Below are 19,532 nucleotides of genomic sequence, written 5' to 3' on the forward strand. Positions count from 1 at the left end.
GAAAGTTCTTCCCAGAAAGAGAAGTTGGCCATTGGAATGTGCTGCCCAGGGAGGTGGTGGAGTCACCATCACTGGAGGTGTGCAAGAGGGGATTGGATGTGGCACTTGGAGCCGTGGTTTAGTTGTCAGGAGGTGTTAGCTATTAAGTAACAGGTTGGACTTGATGATCTCTGAGGTCTTTTCCAACCTTATTGATTCTATGATTCTATGATTAGTGGCAAGAGCTCAGTGAAGTGTCTGCCAAATGTCTTGCTTGACCACAAAGTATTCAGCACAAATGAAATACCCCAAAGAGGCCACAGAGCTCCAGCAACCACTTTAAAAAGTCAATGTAAAAAACAACCAACCCAACGAAAGACCCAACCAAAAAGCCCCCCAAAAAGGTAAAAATAGAACTTCTCTAACTGCTTCCCACCCCCCACCTCCTCTGCTTGTGGTCCATAATATGTAGAGGACAAAGATGCCAGGGATCACTTCTCAGTCTCATGCTCAGGTTCACTGTCTCCACTGTCGCTGTCTCTGCCAGGGTGCTCCGGCATCGCTCGATGTTCAGCCCCCTCGGCCACTTTCAGGTCTCCTTCCTTTGGTGCTTCTTCCACTGCTTTATTTCCTTCTCCTGCATCTTCCTGCATGCTTTGCACTTCCTCTTCTGCTTCCATCTCTTGGGTTTGTGTGGTTTCTGGTTCTTCAATCATGGCAGGTGGAGGCAGCAAACGCTAGAGAGGATTGAAGAAGAGGATTTTCAGGTGGCAGAACACATCACAGAATGTTAGGGGCCAGCAGGGACCTCCAAAGCTCATCCAGTCCAACCCCCCTGCCAGAGCAGCATCACCTAGGGCAGGTCACACAGGAACACATCCAAGTGGGTTTTGAATATCTCCACAGAGGGAGACTCCACAACCCCCCAGGGCAGCCTGTTCCAGTGTACAGAATAGACTAGACTCGAGTAGAATAGAATAGTAGAATAGAATTAACCAGGTTGGAAAAGACCTCAGAGATCATCAAGTCCAACCTATCTCCCAACACCATCTCATCAACTAAACCATGGCACCAAGTGCCTCAGCCAGGCTCTTCTTAAACACCTCCAGGGATGGTGACTCCACCACCTCCCTGGGCAGCACATTCCAATGGCCAACCTCTCTTTCTGGGAAGAGCTTTCTCCTCACCTCCAACCTAAACCTCCCCTGGCACAGCTTGAGACTGTGTCCTCTTGTTCTGGTGCTGGTTGCCTCAACCTCCTATGCCCTGCACATGAATGAGGTCACCCCTCAGGCTCCTCCGCTCCAAGCTCAAGAGACTCCACAACCTCTCTTGGGCAGCCTGCTCCAGTCAAGAGCTTTTCCTTCTGTTCCTCCTCTGCTCCAGCTTGCACCCAGTGCCCCTTGTCCTATCATTGGACATCACTGAGGAGAGCCTGGCTCCATCCTTGTGACACTGCCCTTCACATCTTTATCAACATGAATGAGGTCTCCCCTCAGGCTCCTCTTCTCCAGGCTCCCTCAGCCTGTCCTCAGCAGGGAGATGTTCCACTGCCTTCAGCATCTTTGTGGCTCTGTGCAGGACTCTCTCAAGCAGTCCCCTGAGTTTTTGCATGCAATCAAATATAAGTAGGCAAACCATTCTAAGCAGCAATGGGAGCTGCAGTATAGACTTGGGGGAAACCCAAAAAGAAAGCCCAGAATCCATGGAGCTGAGGAGCAGAGCTGAATGGCATCTAACTGCAGGCTGCACACGACACTCACGCTGCGTGCAGCCTCACATTTAGTGACATGATGGATATTCCCTTGGAATACTGTGAAGCATTTTCAGGAAATGAAAGCTTGATAACCCTCCCATTGGTGATGGCTTAGTCTTGTTTTGCTTAGAGGCAACTTGGCTCCACATGACAGAGGAAGGGTTTAATTACAGTGAAGCCTTCGCCTCAGTTAGGCGACACTAATATTACGTGGTTCTGACAAGCATAGGCAAAGCTCTGAATGGCTACTGGCAGAGCTATGAAAAGCACTTCTGACAGACTCTGAGCTCATCCTTCTGCTCTCTACAATCCATTTGTCCACACAAAAGTGTGTTTCAAACCCAGGGATCCTTTCATTACAAAAGGAAAATTGCTTCTAATGCATGAGACAAACTCTGACTTGGTTGCTCAGGGAGGGAGTGGAGGCCCCATCCCTGGAGATAGTCAAGGTGAGGCTCAACAGGGCTCTGGGCAACCTGATCTAGTGGAGAATGTCCCTGCTGACTGCAGAGGGGGTTGGACTGGATGATCTCTGAAGGTCCCTTCCAACCCAGACCATTCCATGATTCTATCACTCCTGTGATTTAGTTTGAGGTATGTTGTGCTTTGTGACTGCCGCTGTCTGAAGGAAGCCTACAAGAAGGCTGCAGAGACTGCTTCCAAAGGCCTGCAGTGACAGGACCAGAGGCAACAGTTTGAAATGAGATTTAGATTGGATGTTAGGAACAAGTGCTTTGCCATGAGGGTGGTGGAAGACTGGAACAGGTTGCCCAGGGAGGTAGTTGAGAGCCTGTCCTTGGAGGTATTCAAGGTGCTGCAACACCTCTGCTATGAGGAGAGGCTGAGGGAGCTGGGGTTGTTTAGCCCGGAGAAGAGAAGGCTCAGGGGAGACCTTATTGCTCTCTACAACTACCTGAAGGGAGGTTGTAGCCAGGTGGGGGTTGGTCTCTTCTCCCAGGCAACCAGCACCAGAACAAGAGGACACAGTCTCAAGCTGTGCCAGGGGAGGTTTAGGCTGGAGGTGAGGAAGAAGTTCTTCCCAGCAAGAGAGATTGGCCATTGGAATGTGCTGCCCAGGGAGGTGGTGGAGTCACCATCCCTGGAGGTGTTTAAGAAGAGCCTGGATGTAGCACTTGGTGCCATGGTTTAGTTGGTTAGATGGTGCTGGGTGATAGGTTGGACTGGATGATCTCTGAGGTCCTTTCCAACCTGGTAAATTCTATTCTATTCAATAGCTGAAGGGAACCCAGAGGAAGGCTGGAGAGGGACTTTTAACAAGGGGGTCCAGCCACAGGACTAGGATTTAAATTGAAGGAGAACAGGTTTAGATTGGATCTTGGGAAGAAATTCTTCACTATGAAGGTGGCAAGACTCTGGAGTGGATTGTCCAGAGGGGTTGTAGATGCCCTCTCCCTGGAGATTTTCAAGGCCAGGCTGGATGAGGTCTTGAGTAACCTGGTCTAGTTGAGAGGCATTCCCTGCCCATGGCAGGGAGGTTGGGAGCAGATGGAAAGACTTTTCTGGGTACCAAAATGCTTCAAATTTGGCCTCACAGGAGCAAAAAGCAAACTAAGAAAACCAATGCAAGATTCACTGGGTTAGAACTGCAGTTGCTCTGCAACTGAAGGCAACATTCTGTGCTTGGATCTCTACTGACCATCTTATCTAAGATGTGCAGTGAGCTAAGTGAACCACTGCCCTATGAGACCTCACCTGGAATACTGCATCCAGTTCTGGGCTCCCCAGTTCAGGAGGGACAGGAATCTGCTGGAGAGGGTCCAGCTACAAGGCCACAAGGATGATTAAGGGACTGGGACACTGCCCTGTGAGGAGAGGCTGAGAGCCCTGGGGGAGAAGAGAAGACTGAGAGGGGATTTAATGAATGTTTCTAAATATCTGAGGGCTGGGGGTCAGGAGGGATAGGGCAAGGAGCAATGGATAGAAACTCCAGCACAGGAGATTCCACCTCAACATGAGGAAGAACTTCTTCACTGTTTGGGTCCCAGAGCACTGGAACAGGCTGCCCAGAGAGGTTGTGGAGTCTCCTTCTCCAGAGACTTTCAAGACCTACCTGGATGTGTTCCTGTGTGACCTGTGCTGGATTCTATGGTCCTGCTCAGGCAGGGGGGTTGGACTTGATGACCTTTGGAGGGCCCTTCCAACCCCTAACCTCCTGTGAGCCTGTGACCACACCGTTCCAGGTTTTGTTTCAGTGCAGACTTGGCCAAGGTTCGGTGCCCCTTACCTGCTGGTAGTGGCGTGTGCTCTGGATCAGGTGCATATACATGTTGTACACAAAGTTAGCCATCTGAGGCATGTTCTTAATCACATGGATCTGGTGAGATGGCCTCTCCCCATTCTAAGGAAAAAGGCAAAAACAAGCAGACAATCAGCCAGCAAATCAAAGCAACCACTACTCAGAGGCTCTTCACCTACATTAGGAAACAAAGAAATGGAATATTAGAGAGCAGCATGAGAGGGTTCCTTGGCAAGACAGGCAGTGCAAGACTCACACTTTGGAGGCTAGGGGGAATAGAACAAAACTAGAAATGGGTAGATTCAGACTGGATGTTAGGAAGAAGTTGTTCCCCATGAGGGTGGTGAGAGACTGGCACAGGTTGCCCAGGGAGGTGGTGGAAGCCTCATCCCTGGAGGTGTTTGCAGCCAGGCTGGATGTGGCTGTGAGCAACCTGCTGCAGTGTGAGGTGTCCCTGCCCATGGCAGGGGGCTTGGAACTGGCTGAGCCTTGAGGTCCCTTCCAACCCTACCCATTCTATGATTCTATGACACTGCAGCCCCACAAAGAGAGTTCTACAGGAAAGGTTGGGTTCTGGGGCATACTCCATAAAATACACTGCAGATGTGAATCATTTCACAGAGTGAAGGCCCAAACAGTTTACAATCAGATTAGGGTTTTGTCCAGCAGAGTCCAGCTCCTTCTTGCTCACACTCACTGACTATGCTTACTGCATCTTTCATTGTGCAGTGGACCTGAAAGTTTCAACTGAAGAGAAGTGTGGCCAGCAGGGCAACAGAGAGGATTCTGACCTTTTGCTCTGCTCTGCTGAGACCTCCAGCTCAAACACTACATCCAGTTCTGGTGTCCCCATCATAAGAAGGACACAGAGCTGCTGGAGTGAGTCCAGAGGAGGGCCACAAACATGATCCAAGGGCTGAAGCAGCTCAGCTGTGAGGACAGGCTGAGAGAGCTGGGGTTGTTCAGCCTGGAGAAGAGAAGACTCTGGGGGGACCTTAGAGCTGCCTTCCAATACCTGAAGGGATCCTACAGGAAGGCTGCAGAGGGACTTTCCCTAAGGGTGTCTAGCAACAGGACAAGGGGGAATGGATTGAAGCTGAGGGAGAGCAGGGTTATGCTGGATCTTAGGAAGTAGCTCTTCAGCATGAGGGTGGTGGGACTCTGGAATAGGGAGGTTGTGGCTGCCTCCTCACTGGGGGTGTTCAAGGCCAGGTTGGATGAGACCTTGAGCAGCTGAGTCTAGCTGAGAGGTTGCAGTAGATGGTATCTGAGGTCTCTTCCAACCTAAGCCATTCTGTGATGAACTGAAGGATTCCCTCCCAAACCTGTTAACAGCACTTTAGAGCAGGGCAAGATCTGTGACTGAACTTCAGGTTTATGTAGGCACCTCATCTGCAAGCCCCAGGATGCAGAGCAGATAATGCTCCTTCATTTCTCCATTTAATCCTACTCTGTGTGTCTGACCCAGTTCCAATTACTTCAGAAGCAGCTTAAGTTCCCCCTGCAAATGGTAACAGTGTCCTGTGCTTAGATGCTTAACACAAACCTTGCCATTAAAGATCCAGTCCAGTATTACCCATTCCTATTTCATCCTTCTGAACCTAGCTCAGCAACAAAATTATCTTGCAGTTCTGGACCCAATGAAAAAAACAACCCCAAACTTCAACTGGTTATCCTGAATTACTCAGTCAAATGTCTGCTTTCAATGGGAAAACTCTTAGCTGTGTGCAGTTTGGGGTTTTGTTTCCCCTGAGAAATAATAGGTTGGAAGTTTAATAGGTTTTAAGTTTTATAACAAGGCCAAAAGCCATGCAGCCCACTACAAATGGCCTGGAGAGGAGAGGAGTTAGGGGGGATTGAGTCAATCTTTTTGAGTACCTGAGGGCTGGGGGTTAGGAGGGAGGGGACAGGATCTGCTCTCTTGCTCCCTGGGATAAGGCAAGGAGCAATGGATGTAAGCTGCAGCACAGGAGGTTCCACCCCAACAAGAGGGGGAAGCTTCTTTACTGTAAGGCTCACAGAGCACTGGAACAGGCTACCCAGAGAGCTTGTGGAGTCTCTGGAGACTTTCAAGGCCTGTCTGGATGCGTTCCTGTGGGACCTGAGCTAGATTGTATGGTCCTGCTCTGGCAGGGGGGTTGGACTCCATGATCTTTGGAGGTCCCTCCCAACCCCTGGCATCCTGTGATCCTCTGAGCCTGTGTGAAATGTCCACAGAAGAAGAAGAATATTAGATCACTTAGGCAGAAGACAGGAAAAGGCAGGCACAAGAGAGTTTAGGTGGGGAATTAAGGTTTGTGGAAAACCCAATTAATTAAACAGCTGGAGTGTAAGGGTGACCTTGGGGGACATGATTATCCAAGAGGCACTGGGTTAGCAGAGAAGGGAGGCCCACCTCCTAGAGCCCGCTCCAAATCACACACACACACCCCCCACAGCAAACCCCAGAGCAGCTCTTCCTACCTGTCTTGCCGTTGGGAAACATTCTGTGGGGACAATGTGGAGGTGAAGTGGTCGAGCTGTGAGCTGGCTGAAAGCTGGGGTCAGCTCAAAGCAGTTCTGGAAGAGGGAAACCCTTGCGAAGATGTAAAGGCCAAGCCTGGCTCTTGACATGGCAACCACCAGGCGCCGGACGTCCCTGCGGGCCACAAACACAACCAGCACTTACTGACCAGTGCAAGAGGAAGAGTTGCAATGGAAGTAACCAGAGGCATGCAGGGGTCTTACTGAAATCATGGAATCACAGAATCAATAGGGCTGGAAGGGATCTCAAAGATCATCAAGTCCAACCTGTCACCCAACACCTCATGACCACTAAACCATGGCACCAAGTGCCACATCCACTCCCCTCTTGAACACCTCCAGGGATGGTAACTCCACCACCTCCCTGGGCAGCACATTCCAATGGCCAATCTCTCTTGCTGGGAAGAATTTCTTCCTCACATCCAGTCTAAGCCTCCCCTGGCACAACTTGAGACTGTGTCCTCTTGTTCTGGTGCTGTCTGCCTGGGAGGAGACCAACCCCCACCTGGCTACAACCTCCTTTCAGGGAGTTGGAGACAGCAAGAAGGTCTCCCCTGAGCCTTCTCTTCTCCAGGCTAAGCAACCCCAGCTCCCTCAGCCTCTCCTCACAGGGCTGTGCTCCAAACCCCTCCCCAGCTTTGTTGCCCTTCTCTGGACACCTCCCAGCAACTCAACATCTTTCCTAAACTGAGGCCCCAGAACTGGACACAGTAGAATAGAATAAATCAGGTTGGAAAAACCTTTGAGATCAAGTCCTACCTATCACCCAGCACCATCTAATCAACTAAACCATGGCACCAAGCACCCCATCCAGTACTCAAGGTGTGGCCTAACCAGTGCTGAGTACAGGGGAAACAAATTAAAAGCTCACTCAGAGGGCAGAATCCATGAGAAAATTCAGGCCAGCATTTGTTCAACAAGCATCACACCCCCAGTGCTCTACTAGGGTGGGACCAAGTTCAGCCTGTCTGCAGTGATATCCCCAGTATCTTAACCATATCCTCATCAGTGGTATCAACAGCCAGAGTGACTGCTGCACCCTCAGCAAATCTGCAGATGATAGCAAGCTGAGTGGTGCAGCTGGTAAGTCTGAAGGACAGGATGGCATCCAGAGGGACCTGGACAGGCTACAGAGGTGGGTTGAGAGAAATCTCATGACCTAATAGCAGCCTTCCAGTACCTGAAGGGGGCCTAGAAGAAGGCTGCAGAGGGACTCTTTGCAAAGGCCTGGAGTGATAGGATGAGGAGCAATGATTTGAAATGAGAGCAGAGGAGATTTAAATTTGATGCTAAGGAACAAGTCTTTAGTATGGGAGGGGTGGAACACTGGAACAGGTTGCCCAGGGAGGTAGTTGCAGCCCCATTCATAGAGCTATTCAAGGTCAGGCTGGGCAAGGCTCTGAGCAACCTGATCTAGTGGATGGTGTCCCTGCTGACTGCAGGGGAGGTTGGACTTGACCTTTGGAGGTCCCTTTCAACCCAAACCATTCTATGATTCTAATTACAGTATCAGAGCCACTCCTGACTGCTGAAGTGGCTGTGAAGAGAGTACCAGACACTTAAAAGAGGAAGTTATGTCTGAACTTCGTTCAACACACACCATTAAACTTCATACTCTAAGTCACACAGCATTAAACTTCATACTCTAACAACTGAATGCTTTTATGTAATGTGACACAGAAAACACAGTTTAATGATGCCTTAAGAGTATCTTCTTACATACCTTAGGTGGCCTACAGCTTTGGTCCTCACAAGTGAAAGGAGAATGTAATCATTTTGTTGCCCTTGAAATCTGTCCACTGTTGTTACCTAGAGAATCAAAAACCAAGGGAAAAAAAAACACAAAAGCTCCACTGGTTAACCTTTGTCATTTCAACTAACAGGGGACAGCAAAACTGTAAGATCAACTTTGGACTGTGATTGCAGTTCATGCTTTAACTCCTTTTTACTTGGCCTCTAACCAAGTATCATCAGCCTCTTCTTTTGGGGAGATGCTGGAAGGAGCTTCTGTGATTCTGTGCTGTATCTCTCATGAAGGTCAGGCTACACACAAAGAGAAGGCTCCAGGGAGACCTTAGAGCATCCTTCCAGCATTTGAAGTGGGCTACAGGAGAGCTGGAAGGGACCTTTGAGGGGTAATGCCTTCTAAAATGGAAGACACTGAATTTAGATGATACATGAGGAAGGAATTCTTCCCCATGAGGGTGGTGAGGCACTGCAACAGGTTGCCCAGGGGAGCTGTGGAAGCTCCAAGCCTGGAAGTGAAGACTATATTGGACTGGGTCTTGAGCAAGCTAGTCTAGTGTGAGGTGTCCCTGCCCAAGGCAGGGGGGTTGGAACTAGATGATCTTGAAGGTCCCTTGCAACTGAAACCAATCCCTCAGTGTCTCCCCACAAGGAAGATGTTCCACTCCCTTCAGCATCTTTGGGGCTCTGTGCTGAACTCTCTCAAGCAGTTCCCTGAGGTCCTTCTTGACCTGAGGGGCCCAGATCTGGACACAATATTCCAGATGTGGCCTCACCAGGGCAGTGTAGAGGGGGAGGAGCACCACTCTTGACCTACTGACCACCCCCTTCTAATACATCCCAGAATGGCATTGGCTGCCTTGGCCACAAGAGCACATTGCTGGCTCATGGTCAACCTTCCATCCCCTAGGATCCCCAGGTCCTTTTCCCCTTCAGGGCTCTCCAGCAGGTCAGTCACCGATCTACACTGATAGAAGGGGGCTGTTCTTTCTCAGGTGCAAGACTCTACACTTGCCCTTGCTGAATTTCATGAATATGACAAGACAAAGCCAAGCCCAGCAGAAGCACTCCAGTGAGTGTTGTATTTTCCATGGCACCTTGTTTGGCCTCCCAATGAGGGGATTGTTTCCGCAGCGCTGGTTGATGACATCCCGGATCAGGTGCTTCTGGCCGTTGTATGTCGTCAGGATGCTTATCTTGTCTGCAGGATACCCAAGCAGGCACATGTACATGAAGAGGGCCACCACATACTCTGCTTCACCAAGATTCTGAAGTTGAAAAGGGGAGACAAAAAAAGACAGAAGGAAGGAAGGAAGGAAGGAGGGAAGGAAAAGAAGAAGAGAAAGGAAGAAAGGAAGAAAGGAAGAAAGGAAGAAAGGAAGAAAAGAAAGGAAGAAAAGAAAGGAAGAAAAGAAAGGAAGAAAAGAAAGGAAGAAAAGAAAGAAAAGAAAGAAAGAAAAGAAAGAAAGAAAAGAAAGAAAGAAAAGAAAGAAAAGAAAGAAAGAAAAGAAAGAAAGAAAAGAAAGAAAGAAAAGAAAGAAAGAAAAGAAAGAAAGAAAAGAAAGAAAGAAAAGAAAGAAAGAAAAGAAAGAAAAGAAAGAAAAGAAAGAAAGAAAAGAAAGAAAGAAAAGAAAGAAAGAAAAGAAAGAAAGAAAAGAAAGAAAGAAAAGAAAGAAAGAAAAGAAAGAAAGAAAGGAAAGAAAGAAAGAAAAGAAAGGAAAGAAAGAAAGAAAAGAAAGGAAAGAAAGAAAGAAAAGAAAGAAAGAAAGAAAGAAAGAAAGAAAGACAAGAAAGGAAAGAAAGAAAGAAAAGAAAGAAAAGAAAGAAAGAAAAGAAAGAAAAGAAAGAAAGAAAAGAAAGAAAGAAAGGAAAGAAAGAAAGAAAAGAAAGAAAGAAAAGAAATAAATAAAAGAAAGAAAATAAAGAAAGAAAAGAAAGAAAGGAAAGAAAGAAAAGAAAGAAAGAAAAGAAAGAAAGAAAAGAAAGAAAGAAAAGAAAGAAAGAAAAGAAAGAAAGAAAAGAAAGAAAGAAAAGAAAGAAAGAAAAGAAAGAAAGAAAAGAAAGAAAGAAAAGAAAGAAAGAAAAGAAAGAAAGAAGGAAAGAAAGCAAGAAAGAAGGCAAAGAAGGGAAGGAGGGGAAGGAGGGGAAGGAGGGGAAGGAGGGGAAGGAGGGGAAGGAGGGGAAGGAGGGGAAGGAGGGGAAGGAGGGGAAGGAGGGGAAGGAGGGGAAGGAGGGGAAGGAGGGGAAGGAGGGGAAGGAGGGGAAGGAGGGGAAGGAGGGGAAGGAGGGGAAGGAGGGGAAGGAGGGGAAGGAGGGGAAGGAGGGGAAGGAGGGGAAGGAGGGGAAGGAGGGGAAGGAGGGGAAGGAGGGGAAGGAGGGGAAGGAGGGGAAGGAGGGGAAAGAAAGAAGGAGGGGAAAGAAAGAAGGAAAGAAGGAAAGAAGGAAAGAAGGAAAGAAGGAAAGAAGGAAAGAAGGAAAGAAGGAAAGAAGGAAAGAAGGAAAGAAGGAAAGAAGGAAAGAAGGAAAGAAGGAAAGAAGGAAAGAAGGAAAGAAGGAAAGAAGGAAAGAAGGAAAGAAGGAAAGAAGGAAGGAAAGAAAGAAGGAAGGAAAGGAAAGAAAGGAAAGAAAGGAAAGAAAGGAAAGAAAGGAAAGAAAGGAAAGAAAGGAAAGAAAGGAAAGAAAGAAAAGAAAGAAAAGAAAGAAAAGAAAGAAAAGAAAGAAAAGAAAGAAAAGAAAGAAAAGAAAGAAAAGAAAGAAAAGAAAGAAAAGAAAGAAAAGAAAGAAAAGAAAGAAAAGAAAGAAAAGAAAGAAAAAGAAAGAAAAAGAAAAGAAAGAAAAGAAAGAAAAGAAAGAAAAGAAAGAAAAGAAAGAAAAGAAAGAAAAGAAAGAAAAGAAAGAAAAGAAAGAAAAGAAAGAAAAGAAAGAAAAGAAAGAAAAGAAAGAAAAGAAAGAAAAGAAAGAAAAGAAAGAAAAGAAAGAGACAAACAAAGGAGGGGGGAAGGAAAAAGGTTACTCAAGCTGTGAAGAGTATCTGTGACTCAGCTCTCAGTGCTGGGAGAACTGTCCCTGCATCTCATCTTGCTTTGCTGAGTCAATAAAAACCATCTGAAAAGAACAGAAGAACCACAAGCAGGTTCAAGAACTTCCTTCGGATTCCTCCTGCTGAAAACTCCTACATCAATGTTATTGACCAGAACGCCACAGCGTTTACTCAGAGGCTCTCAGTTTGATCTCAACAAGATTGAATTCTAAATATTTAATAGTCCTTAAATAGAACACTAATTAAATGTTAAGGCATTTTAATTATATTTATGGACTATGCACTAGGTACACAAATGACTTGGGGGTGCTGGTGGACGAGCAGCTGGACGGGAGCCAGCAGCGTGAGCTTGCAGCCCAGAAGTCCAATGGCATCCTGGGCTCCATCCAAAGCAGCCCGGCCAGAGATGGAGAGAGGTGATACTGCCCCTCTGCTCCAGTGAAAGCTCACCTCAAAGACTGTGTCCAGCTCTGAAGCCCTCAGCACAAGAAGGACGTGAACCTGTTGGTGCAGGTCCAGAGGAGGGCCATGAAAAATGATCATGGGGCTGCAGCAGCTGTCCTACAAGGACAGGCTGAGGGAGCTGGGGTTGTGCAGCCTGGAGGAGAGAAGGCTGCAGGATGACCTTATTGTGGCCTTTCAATACTTAAAGGAGGCCCATAAGAAAGATGGGGACAATGTCAATCACATCCTGGGCTGCAGCAAGAGAAGCACAGCCAGCAGGGTGAGGGAGGAGATTCTGCCCCTCTACTCTGCTCTGCATCCAGTTCTGGAGCCCCTAGTGCAGGAAGGATCTGGAGGTGCTGGAACATGTCCAGAGGAGGGCCATGAGGATGAGCAGAGGGCTGGAGCTGCTCTGCTCTGAGGACAGACTGAGAGAGTTGGGGCTGTTCAGTCTGGAGAAGGCTCTGAGGAGATCTAATTGTGGCCTTCCAGTGTTTGAAGGGGGATACAAGAAAGCTGGGGAGAGACTTTTGAGGGTGTCAGGGAGTGATAGGACTGGGGGGAATGGAACAAAACAGCTAGAAATGGGTAGATTCAGCTTGGATGTTAGGAAGAAGTTCTTCCCCATGAAGGTGGTGAGAGCCTGGAAGAGGTTGCCCAGGGAGGTGGTGGAAGCCTCATCCCTGGAGGTTTTAAAGTCCAGGCTGGATGTGGCTCTGAGCAACCTGCTGTAGTGTGAGGTGTCCCTGCCCATGGCAGGGGGGTTGGAACTGGCTGATCCTTGAGGTCCCTTCCAACCCTAACAATTGTATGGTTCTATGATCCTTCAGCAAGGCCTGCTGTGGTAAGACAAGGGGTAATGCTTTTAAATTAGAAGGGGGTAGATTTGGACTAGATAAAAGGAAGATCTTTGTTTTACACTGAGGGTGGTGAAAATCTGGAACAGGTTGCCCAAAGAGGTGGTAGATGCCACATCCCTGGAAGCATTCAAGGTCAGGTTGGATGAGACTCTGAGCAATCTGATCTAGTTAAAGATGTCCCTGCTCACTGCAGGGGTGGGGGGTGGACTACATGACCTTTAAAGGTCCCTTCCAACCTAAAGCATTCTCTTACTCTCTGAGTTGTATCCAAATGCATTTCTCTGCCTATAGCTTACAGCTGCCTGCCCACAGGAACTGCCACCTTAACTGCATTATTATAAACCTCAACAGAAACAATATTTCATTTTTTCCCCTTCCTAAAGGCCAGATGCCAAAAAAACCCAAACCCCCCCCAAACCCCAAGCCCCTGTTATGTAACACTGCAGAGTTATTTGTCCAAAGCTATCAGAAGCTGATGATCTACAGATAACCTTATTTAAACACAGGTGTTTAAAAACTAGCAGCAACAGAATACAGAATTAACCAGGTTGGAAAAGACCTCAGAGAGCATCAAGTCCAACCCATCACCCAACACCATCTCATCAACTAAACCATGGCACCAAGCGCCTCATCCAGGCTCTTTTTAAACACCTCCAGTGATGGTGACTCCACCACCTCCCTGGGCAGCACATTCCAATGGCCAATCTCTTCTTTCTGGGAAGAATTTCTTCCTCACCTCCAGCCTAAACCTCCCCTGGCACAGCTTGAGACTGTGTCCTCTTGTTCTGCTGCTGGTTGCCTGGGAGAAGAGACCAATTACTTGGTTCCAAATAACCAGGCCAAAGCTGTTGCAACTCTCCAGCAACCACAAGGAAGGATAATTACACATCTTTCCAGAACTAATTAGGAGCCAGGCATCTGGATTATCAAATGCAGTTACTCCTACTGCAAGCCAAAGCTAGTCAAGCTGTTAGTTTGGATTTTGTGGCTCTTTTTTCCACCCCCCCTTTCTTTTTTTTTTGTCTTGTGTCTGCCCCCCAGAGTCACCCCTCTGGCTGGAGGAAGCTTTGTCAGCTCTACAGACTGCAGTTATTCATGGCCTGTTTAAATCCATGTGCTGTCAACCAAAATGATCTTTCAGGTTAAAAAGCTGTTCTCTCTTGCTGACATTTATTCCTGCTCTATTTATACTGGGAATCTTATCCCCACTTGGCACATGTTTGACCAAGGCTGGACATACCAGGCTCATTAATTTTTTCCTATTAAGTGTGCTCTGCACTGCATGGAAAATGCAGCTGTCAGTCACCCACACCTGTGGGTGCAAAGCTATTCCACACATTTTAATCCCCTCTAAGTCTCCAAAGAAAGGCCCAAATTCACAAAGGGAAATAAGCTGTGATGGCAATCTGTTAGCTCACGAAAATCCATGCAATGCCACCACCACACTCTGCTAGTATCACTCAAGCCTCAACAAAAAGAGGTGTAACTGTAAGAAGCATTGGAAAAGTTTGCTCATGAGAGCACTGCTGCAATGACAAAGGAGTTCTGTGTCCAGGCCTGAGTATTCTCTGTCATCTTTGGCCCAGCAGTGGTCTGAAGCAGTGCTCTGGTTCTCAAAATACAGCTGTGCCTGTTCCAGGGGACAACTTTTTACTACACATTACAGTGTGACTGCTTACAAAACACAAAACCAACAGAAATGTTCCCTTCCAAAGAGCTCTGTCCTCCCTCTAGAAGAGGCCTGTGACACCCACTGCTCTCTTCACTAACAGCACACTGGCTTTGTGCTAAAAACAAAAGGAGGAGAGGAAAACAAGAAAAAATTAATAACAGACTTCTGAAACACAGAAAACATTGGGAACTCCATGTCCTCAATTCCATGTTGGCCTGCAGGGGATGAGTGGTCAGCTTTCCTTTTCCTTTTCTTTCCCTTTTCCTTTCCTTTTCCTTTTCTTTTCCTTTTCCTTGCCCTTTTCCGTTCCTTTTCTTTCCCTTTTCCTTGCCCTTTTCTGTTCCTTTTCCTTCCCTTTTCCTTCCCCTTTCCTTCCCTTTTCCATTCCTTTTCCTTCCCTCTTCCTTGCCCTTTTCCTTTTCCTTCCCTCTTCCTTGCCCTTTTCCTTCCCTCTTCCTTCCCCTTTTCCTTTTCCTTCCCCTTTCCTTCCCTTTTCCATTCCTTTTCCTTCCCCTTTCCTTTTCCTTCCCTCTTCCTTCCCCTTTTCCTTTTCCTTCCCCTTTCCTTCCCTTTTCCATTCCTTTTCATTCCCTTTTCCTTGCCCTTTTCCATTCCTTTTCCTTCCCTTTTCCTTCCCCTTTTCCTTTCCCTTTCCCTTCCCCTTCTCTTTCCTTTCCGTTTCCTTTTCCTTGCCCTTTTCCTTCCCCTTTCCCTCTCCTTTCCCTTGCCCTTCTCCTTCCCCTTTCCTTGCCCTTCCCCTTTCCCTTTCCTTTCCTCCTTCCCAAGGTCCTTTTCCAACCTGAATGTTACTCTGTAAAACCAAGACACGATGGCATATATCCAGAGCAACTGAACTACACATTTGCTACTTCTCTCACCTGATAGAAGTAAGGGTTGGGTTCAGACTCTCCCACACCATTGAAGTCTTCTACATTAATGAGCTGGAAGTCGTACAACAAGCCAGCATTGGCCGTCCTGAACTCCGGCAGGAGCTGGACGTGAGGCAGGTTACCCAGATTCTTGTAGCGCCAGTTGTAAAGGTTGCACAAACTGTTCAGAAACACAGAGGGAGACCAATCAGGCTGCAGCCTCTTCCACTGGATCAGTTCCACACTGAAGGGTGCAAACCTTGTGAAGAAATCTAGCAGGGATTTTTCCTGAGTGATAAAACTTAAGGAGTATTAAAGGGCTTCGTTACACAAAGGCAGGAGTAAAGATGACACCAAGTTAGGGATCAGTGTTGATCTGCTGGAGGGTAGGGAGGCTCTACACAGAGACTTAGACAGGTTGGATCAATGGGATGTGCTTCAACAAGGCCAAGTGCTGGGCCCTGCACTTGGGCCACAACAATCCCATGAATGCTTCAGGCCTGGGGAAGTGTGGCTGGAATGCTGTCCAGCAGAAAGGGATCTGGGGCTTCTAATGAACAAGCAGATGAATATGAGCCTGCAGTGTGCCCAGGTGGCAAAGACAGACAATGGCATCCTGGCTTGGATCAGCAATGGTGTGACCAGCAGGAGTAGGGCAGAGGTTGTCCCTCTGCACTTGGCATTGTGGAGGCCACACCCCAAGTGCTGCATTCACATTTGGGCACCTCAATACAAGAGAGACATCAAGGGGCTGGAGCAGGTGCTCAGGAGGCCAAAATGGAACAAACCAACTCAGTTACAGTTTTGCACCCCACAAATCATACTGGTGGGAGGCTTGTGAGCAGCTTTTTCTCTCTGAGATAAACTGGAACGGGTGCCACTGAAGCTGTGTACCCCTGTGTTCAGCTATGTTGTCCTGGCAGGATCTGTGTCCAGCTCAGGGGCTCCCAACAGATCTGCTGGAGCAGGTCCAGAGGAGGTCAGAAAGATGATCAGAGGGCTGAAGCACCTCTTGTATGAAAACAGGCTGAGAGAGTTTGAGCTGTTCAGCCTGCAGAAGGCTCTGGGGAGAACTTAAAGATGCTTTTCACTATCTGAAGGGTACCTACAGGAAGGCTGGTGGGGGGACTGTTTAGAAGGACTTGTGGTGATAGGATGAGGGGCAGTGGTTGGAAACTGGAGCAGGAGAGATCTAGGCTGGACATCAAAAGGAAGTTCTGCACAATGAAAGTAGTGAAATACTGGAACAGGTTGCCTAGGGATGTGGTTAGGGCCCCATCCCTGGAGACATTCAAGATCAGACTTGATGTGGCCCTGGGCAGCCTGATCTAGCTGGAGATGTCCCTGCTGACTGCAGACAGGCTGGAGAAGACGACCTTTGAGAGTCCCTTCCAACCCAATGCCATCTGTGAATGAAAACACATCTTCCAAATCTGAATGAGCTCTTTTCCAAGTGACAGAACAAGAGGACACAGTCTCAAGCTGTGCCAGAGGTGGTTTAGGCTGGATGTTAGAAAGAAGTTCTTCCCAGAGAGACTGGCCATTGGAATGGGCTGCTCAGGCAGATGGTGGAGTCACTGGAAGTGTTTAAGAAGAGCCTGGATGAGGCCCTTGGTGCCATGGTTTAGTTGATGAGATGGTGTTGGGTGCTAGGTTGGACTGGATGATCTCTGAGGTCTTTTCCAACCTGCTTAATTCTGTATTCTGTACTTCCCTGCGTGCCAGATGTGCCCTTTCCTCTGCCTCACCTTGCTCTTGCTCTGCCTTGTGCATCCAAATCAACAGTTGGCACTCCAACACGAACAAATCTTGTGAAGAGAGACTGCTCCATGTTAGAGTACTTCTGGAAAGCCATGTTCTTGATGACTGGTGGCAGCTGGTGATGGTCACCAATCATAATCCAGCGCTTCAAACGACTGAAGCCATCCTGGGGGTTCTAGAATGAAACAATGACACAGTTAGAATAGAATAGAACAGAATAGAGTAGAGTAGAGTAGAGTAGAGTAGAGTAGAGTAGAGTAGAGTAGAGTAGAGTAGAGTAGAGTAGAGTAGAGTAGAGTAGAGTAGAGTAGAGTAGGATAGAATAGGATAGAATAGGATAGAATAGGATAGGATAGGATAGGATAGAATAGAGTAGAATTAACCAGGTTGAAAAAGACCTCAGAGATCATCAAGTCCAACTTATCTAAGCCTAACCTATCAAGTCCAACACCATCTAATCAACTAAACCATGGCACCAAGGGCCTCATCCAGGCTCTTGAGCACCTCCAGTCATGGTGACTCCACCACCTCCCTGGGCAGCACATTCCAGTGGCCAATCTCTCTTTCTGGGAAGAACTTCTTCCTAACATCCAGCCTAAACCTCCCCTGGCACAGCCTGAGACTGTGTCCTACTGAGGCACTCAAATGTCATTAATCACATTGATTGTCTTATGCTAAGACTTCAAGTTCAATGTTTGCTCTTAGGCTACACTTAATTGCAGTCATTTTAAAGACTCATAGAATGTATTTTAAAGGCTGTTAGCTCCTTTACAACTTAGTATTTTACATAAGGTCTTGCTTCTTATAAAACAAAGAGTACATTTCTCTCTTGAATCAGTACAGGAACACCAGGATAAAGATCATATTACAGTGTTTTAAAGGCCAAAAGTCACTTATTAGAGGGTGGGGGAAAAAAAGCAGCACAATTAGACAAGTTACAGATAGAAAAAAATATTTCTACACAGTAGTTGCTCTAGGACAGCCCTTTAAACTTTACTTTTTAGATCCTGAGGTAGTGGATGTGAACTGCTTCAAGCATCTCAAACAGTTTTAGTGCTCACATGTCTGAGGTACAAACTGAAACTGCATTTCAATGTCTCCTGTAGTTCACATGCTTCATCTGTTTACCTCTGGAATTCACACATTTCCATGACTGGGATAAGTCCCTAATTAACCATCAGCCTGCCTCTTGGACTGAATGCTCTTCAGTATGTTTGGTAAATCTCTTTCCAGTTCTTTATAATCTCTGGGTACCTCTGCTACATACTGACAGAGCTCCTGATGGAACTCCACCTCAAATACTCTGTCCAGTTCTGGTGTTCCCATCACAAGAATACATAGAATACATAGAATAAACCAGGTTGGAAGAGACCTTCAAGATCACTGCGTCCAACCCATCAACCAATCCAACACCACCCAAGCAACTAACCCACAGCACCAAGCACCCCATCAAGTAACACAGAGCTGCTGGAGTGAGTGCAGAGGAGGGCCACAAAGATGGTCCACAGATGCTATGAGGACAGGTTGAGGGAGCTGGCATTGTTCATCCTGAAGAAGACTCCAAGGGGACCTTACGGAGGCCTTCCAATACCTGAAGGGATCCTACAGGAAGGCTGCAGAGGAATTTTCATCAGGGTATCTTGTGGTAGAGCAGGAGGGAATGCTTTGAAGCTGAGGGAGAGCAGGGTTAGACTGGACCTTAGGAAGAAGTTCTTCAGTACAAGAGTGGTGAGACTCTGGAATATGTTGCCAGAGAGGTTGTGGATGCCTCCTCCCTGGGGATGTTCAAGGCCAGACTGGTTGAGGCCTTGAGCAGCTGATCTACTTGAGAAGTGTCCCTGTCCACAGCAGGGTATCTGCCATGTTCCTGACCTGGACAGGTTGTCCAAGGAGGTAGCTGAGACTCCATCCTTAGGGCTATGCAAGGTGAGGCTCAGCAAGGCTCTGAGCAACCTGATCTAGTGGAGGATGTCCCTGGTGACTGCAGGGGGTTGGACTGGATGACTTTTGGAGGTCCCTTCCAACTCAAACCATTCTAAAATTCTATGACAATAAAAGCAACTCTTTAGAACCTCTTAGCTTACTCCCTAATATTAAAAACCAAAATTAGTTGGTTGTCCTTGAACAATGGCAAATATCAGGTCAGAGGTTACTTCCTTCATAAGATAGTTCCCTTTTGATCTTCTGTAGTGTTCAAGAACACAGACTTTCATTTATCATTTATCTTGTACTATGTTTTCTACTTCAGGTCTCACCTGCAACAGAAGAGGTATAAAGGTTTCTATTTCCAGGATCTGAGCAGACTCTTCCATTAAGATGTTGTCATACTGAGAAAGGAAAACAAACAGAGAGATGACCATCAACCAATTAATACAAATGAAAGCTGTTCCTCAGCCTACCAAGACAAAGCCTTACTTTGAAACCTAATTCAACCAGGTCATGTCGTTTCAGAGCAGCATGGGTACAAGTCATGGCAATGATTTTGGCTTCTTTCACCAACAGGTATTTGGATCTGTCCAGGCCACTGCGGAGAAGTTCAAATGCTCTGAATTCCTATGGAGAAGAGAAGGAAAGCTTGCAAGTCAGAATACAAAGAGTTATTGTTTATTGAAAAGGATTCACTCA

The 19,532-nt window shown here is 47.2% G+C and overlaps 1 protein-coding gene across 1 annotated transcript in view; it reads right to left on the reverse strand.

The window, feature by feature from the left end:
- Positions 1 to 292: 292 nt before the first annotated feature.
- AQR (aquarius intron-binding spliceosomal factor) overlaps positions 293 to 19,532 on the reverse strand; it is a 68,798-nt gene continuing 49,558 nt past the window's right edge. The window contains exons 27-35 of the mRNA XM_054162109.1: positions 19,323 to 19,460; positions 19,163 to 19,234; positions 16,895 to 17,082; positions 15,156 to 15,327; positions 9,359 to 9,529; positions 8,239 to 8,324; positions 6,456 to 6,630; positions 3,981 to 4,094; positions 293 to 716 (exon numbers count right to left, since the gene is read on the reverse strand). Of these exons, the coding sequence (XP_054018084.1) occupies positions 471 to 716; positions 3,981 to 4,094; positions 6,456 to 6,630; positions 8,239 to 8,324; positions 9,359 to 9,529; positions 15,156 to 15,327; positions 16,895 to 17,082; positions 19,163 to 19,234; positions 19,323 to 19,460 (1,362 nt within the window). The 3' untranslated portion in view covers positions 293 to 470. The remainder of the gene's footprint in view (positions 717 to 3,980; positions 4,095 to 6,455; positions 6,631 to 8,238; positions 8,325 to 9,358; positions 9,530 to 15,155; positions 15,328 to 16,894; positions 17,083 to 19,162; positions 19,235 to 19,322; positions 19,461 to 19,532) is intronic.

Source organism: Dryobates pubescens, chromosome 5, assembly GCF_014839835.1.
Source record: "Dryobates pubescens isolate bDryPub1 chromosome 5, bDryPub1.pri, whole genome shotgun sequence".
NCBI classification, from domain to species: domain Eukaryota; kingdom Metazoa; phylum Chordata; class Aves; order Piciformes; family Picidae; genus Dryobates; species Dryobates pubescens.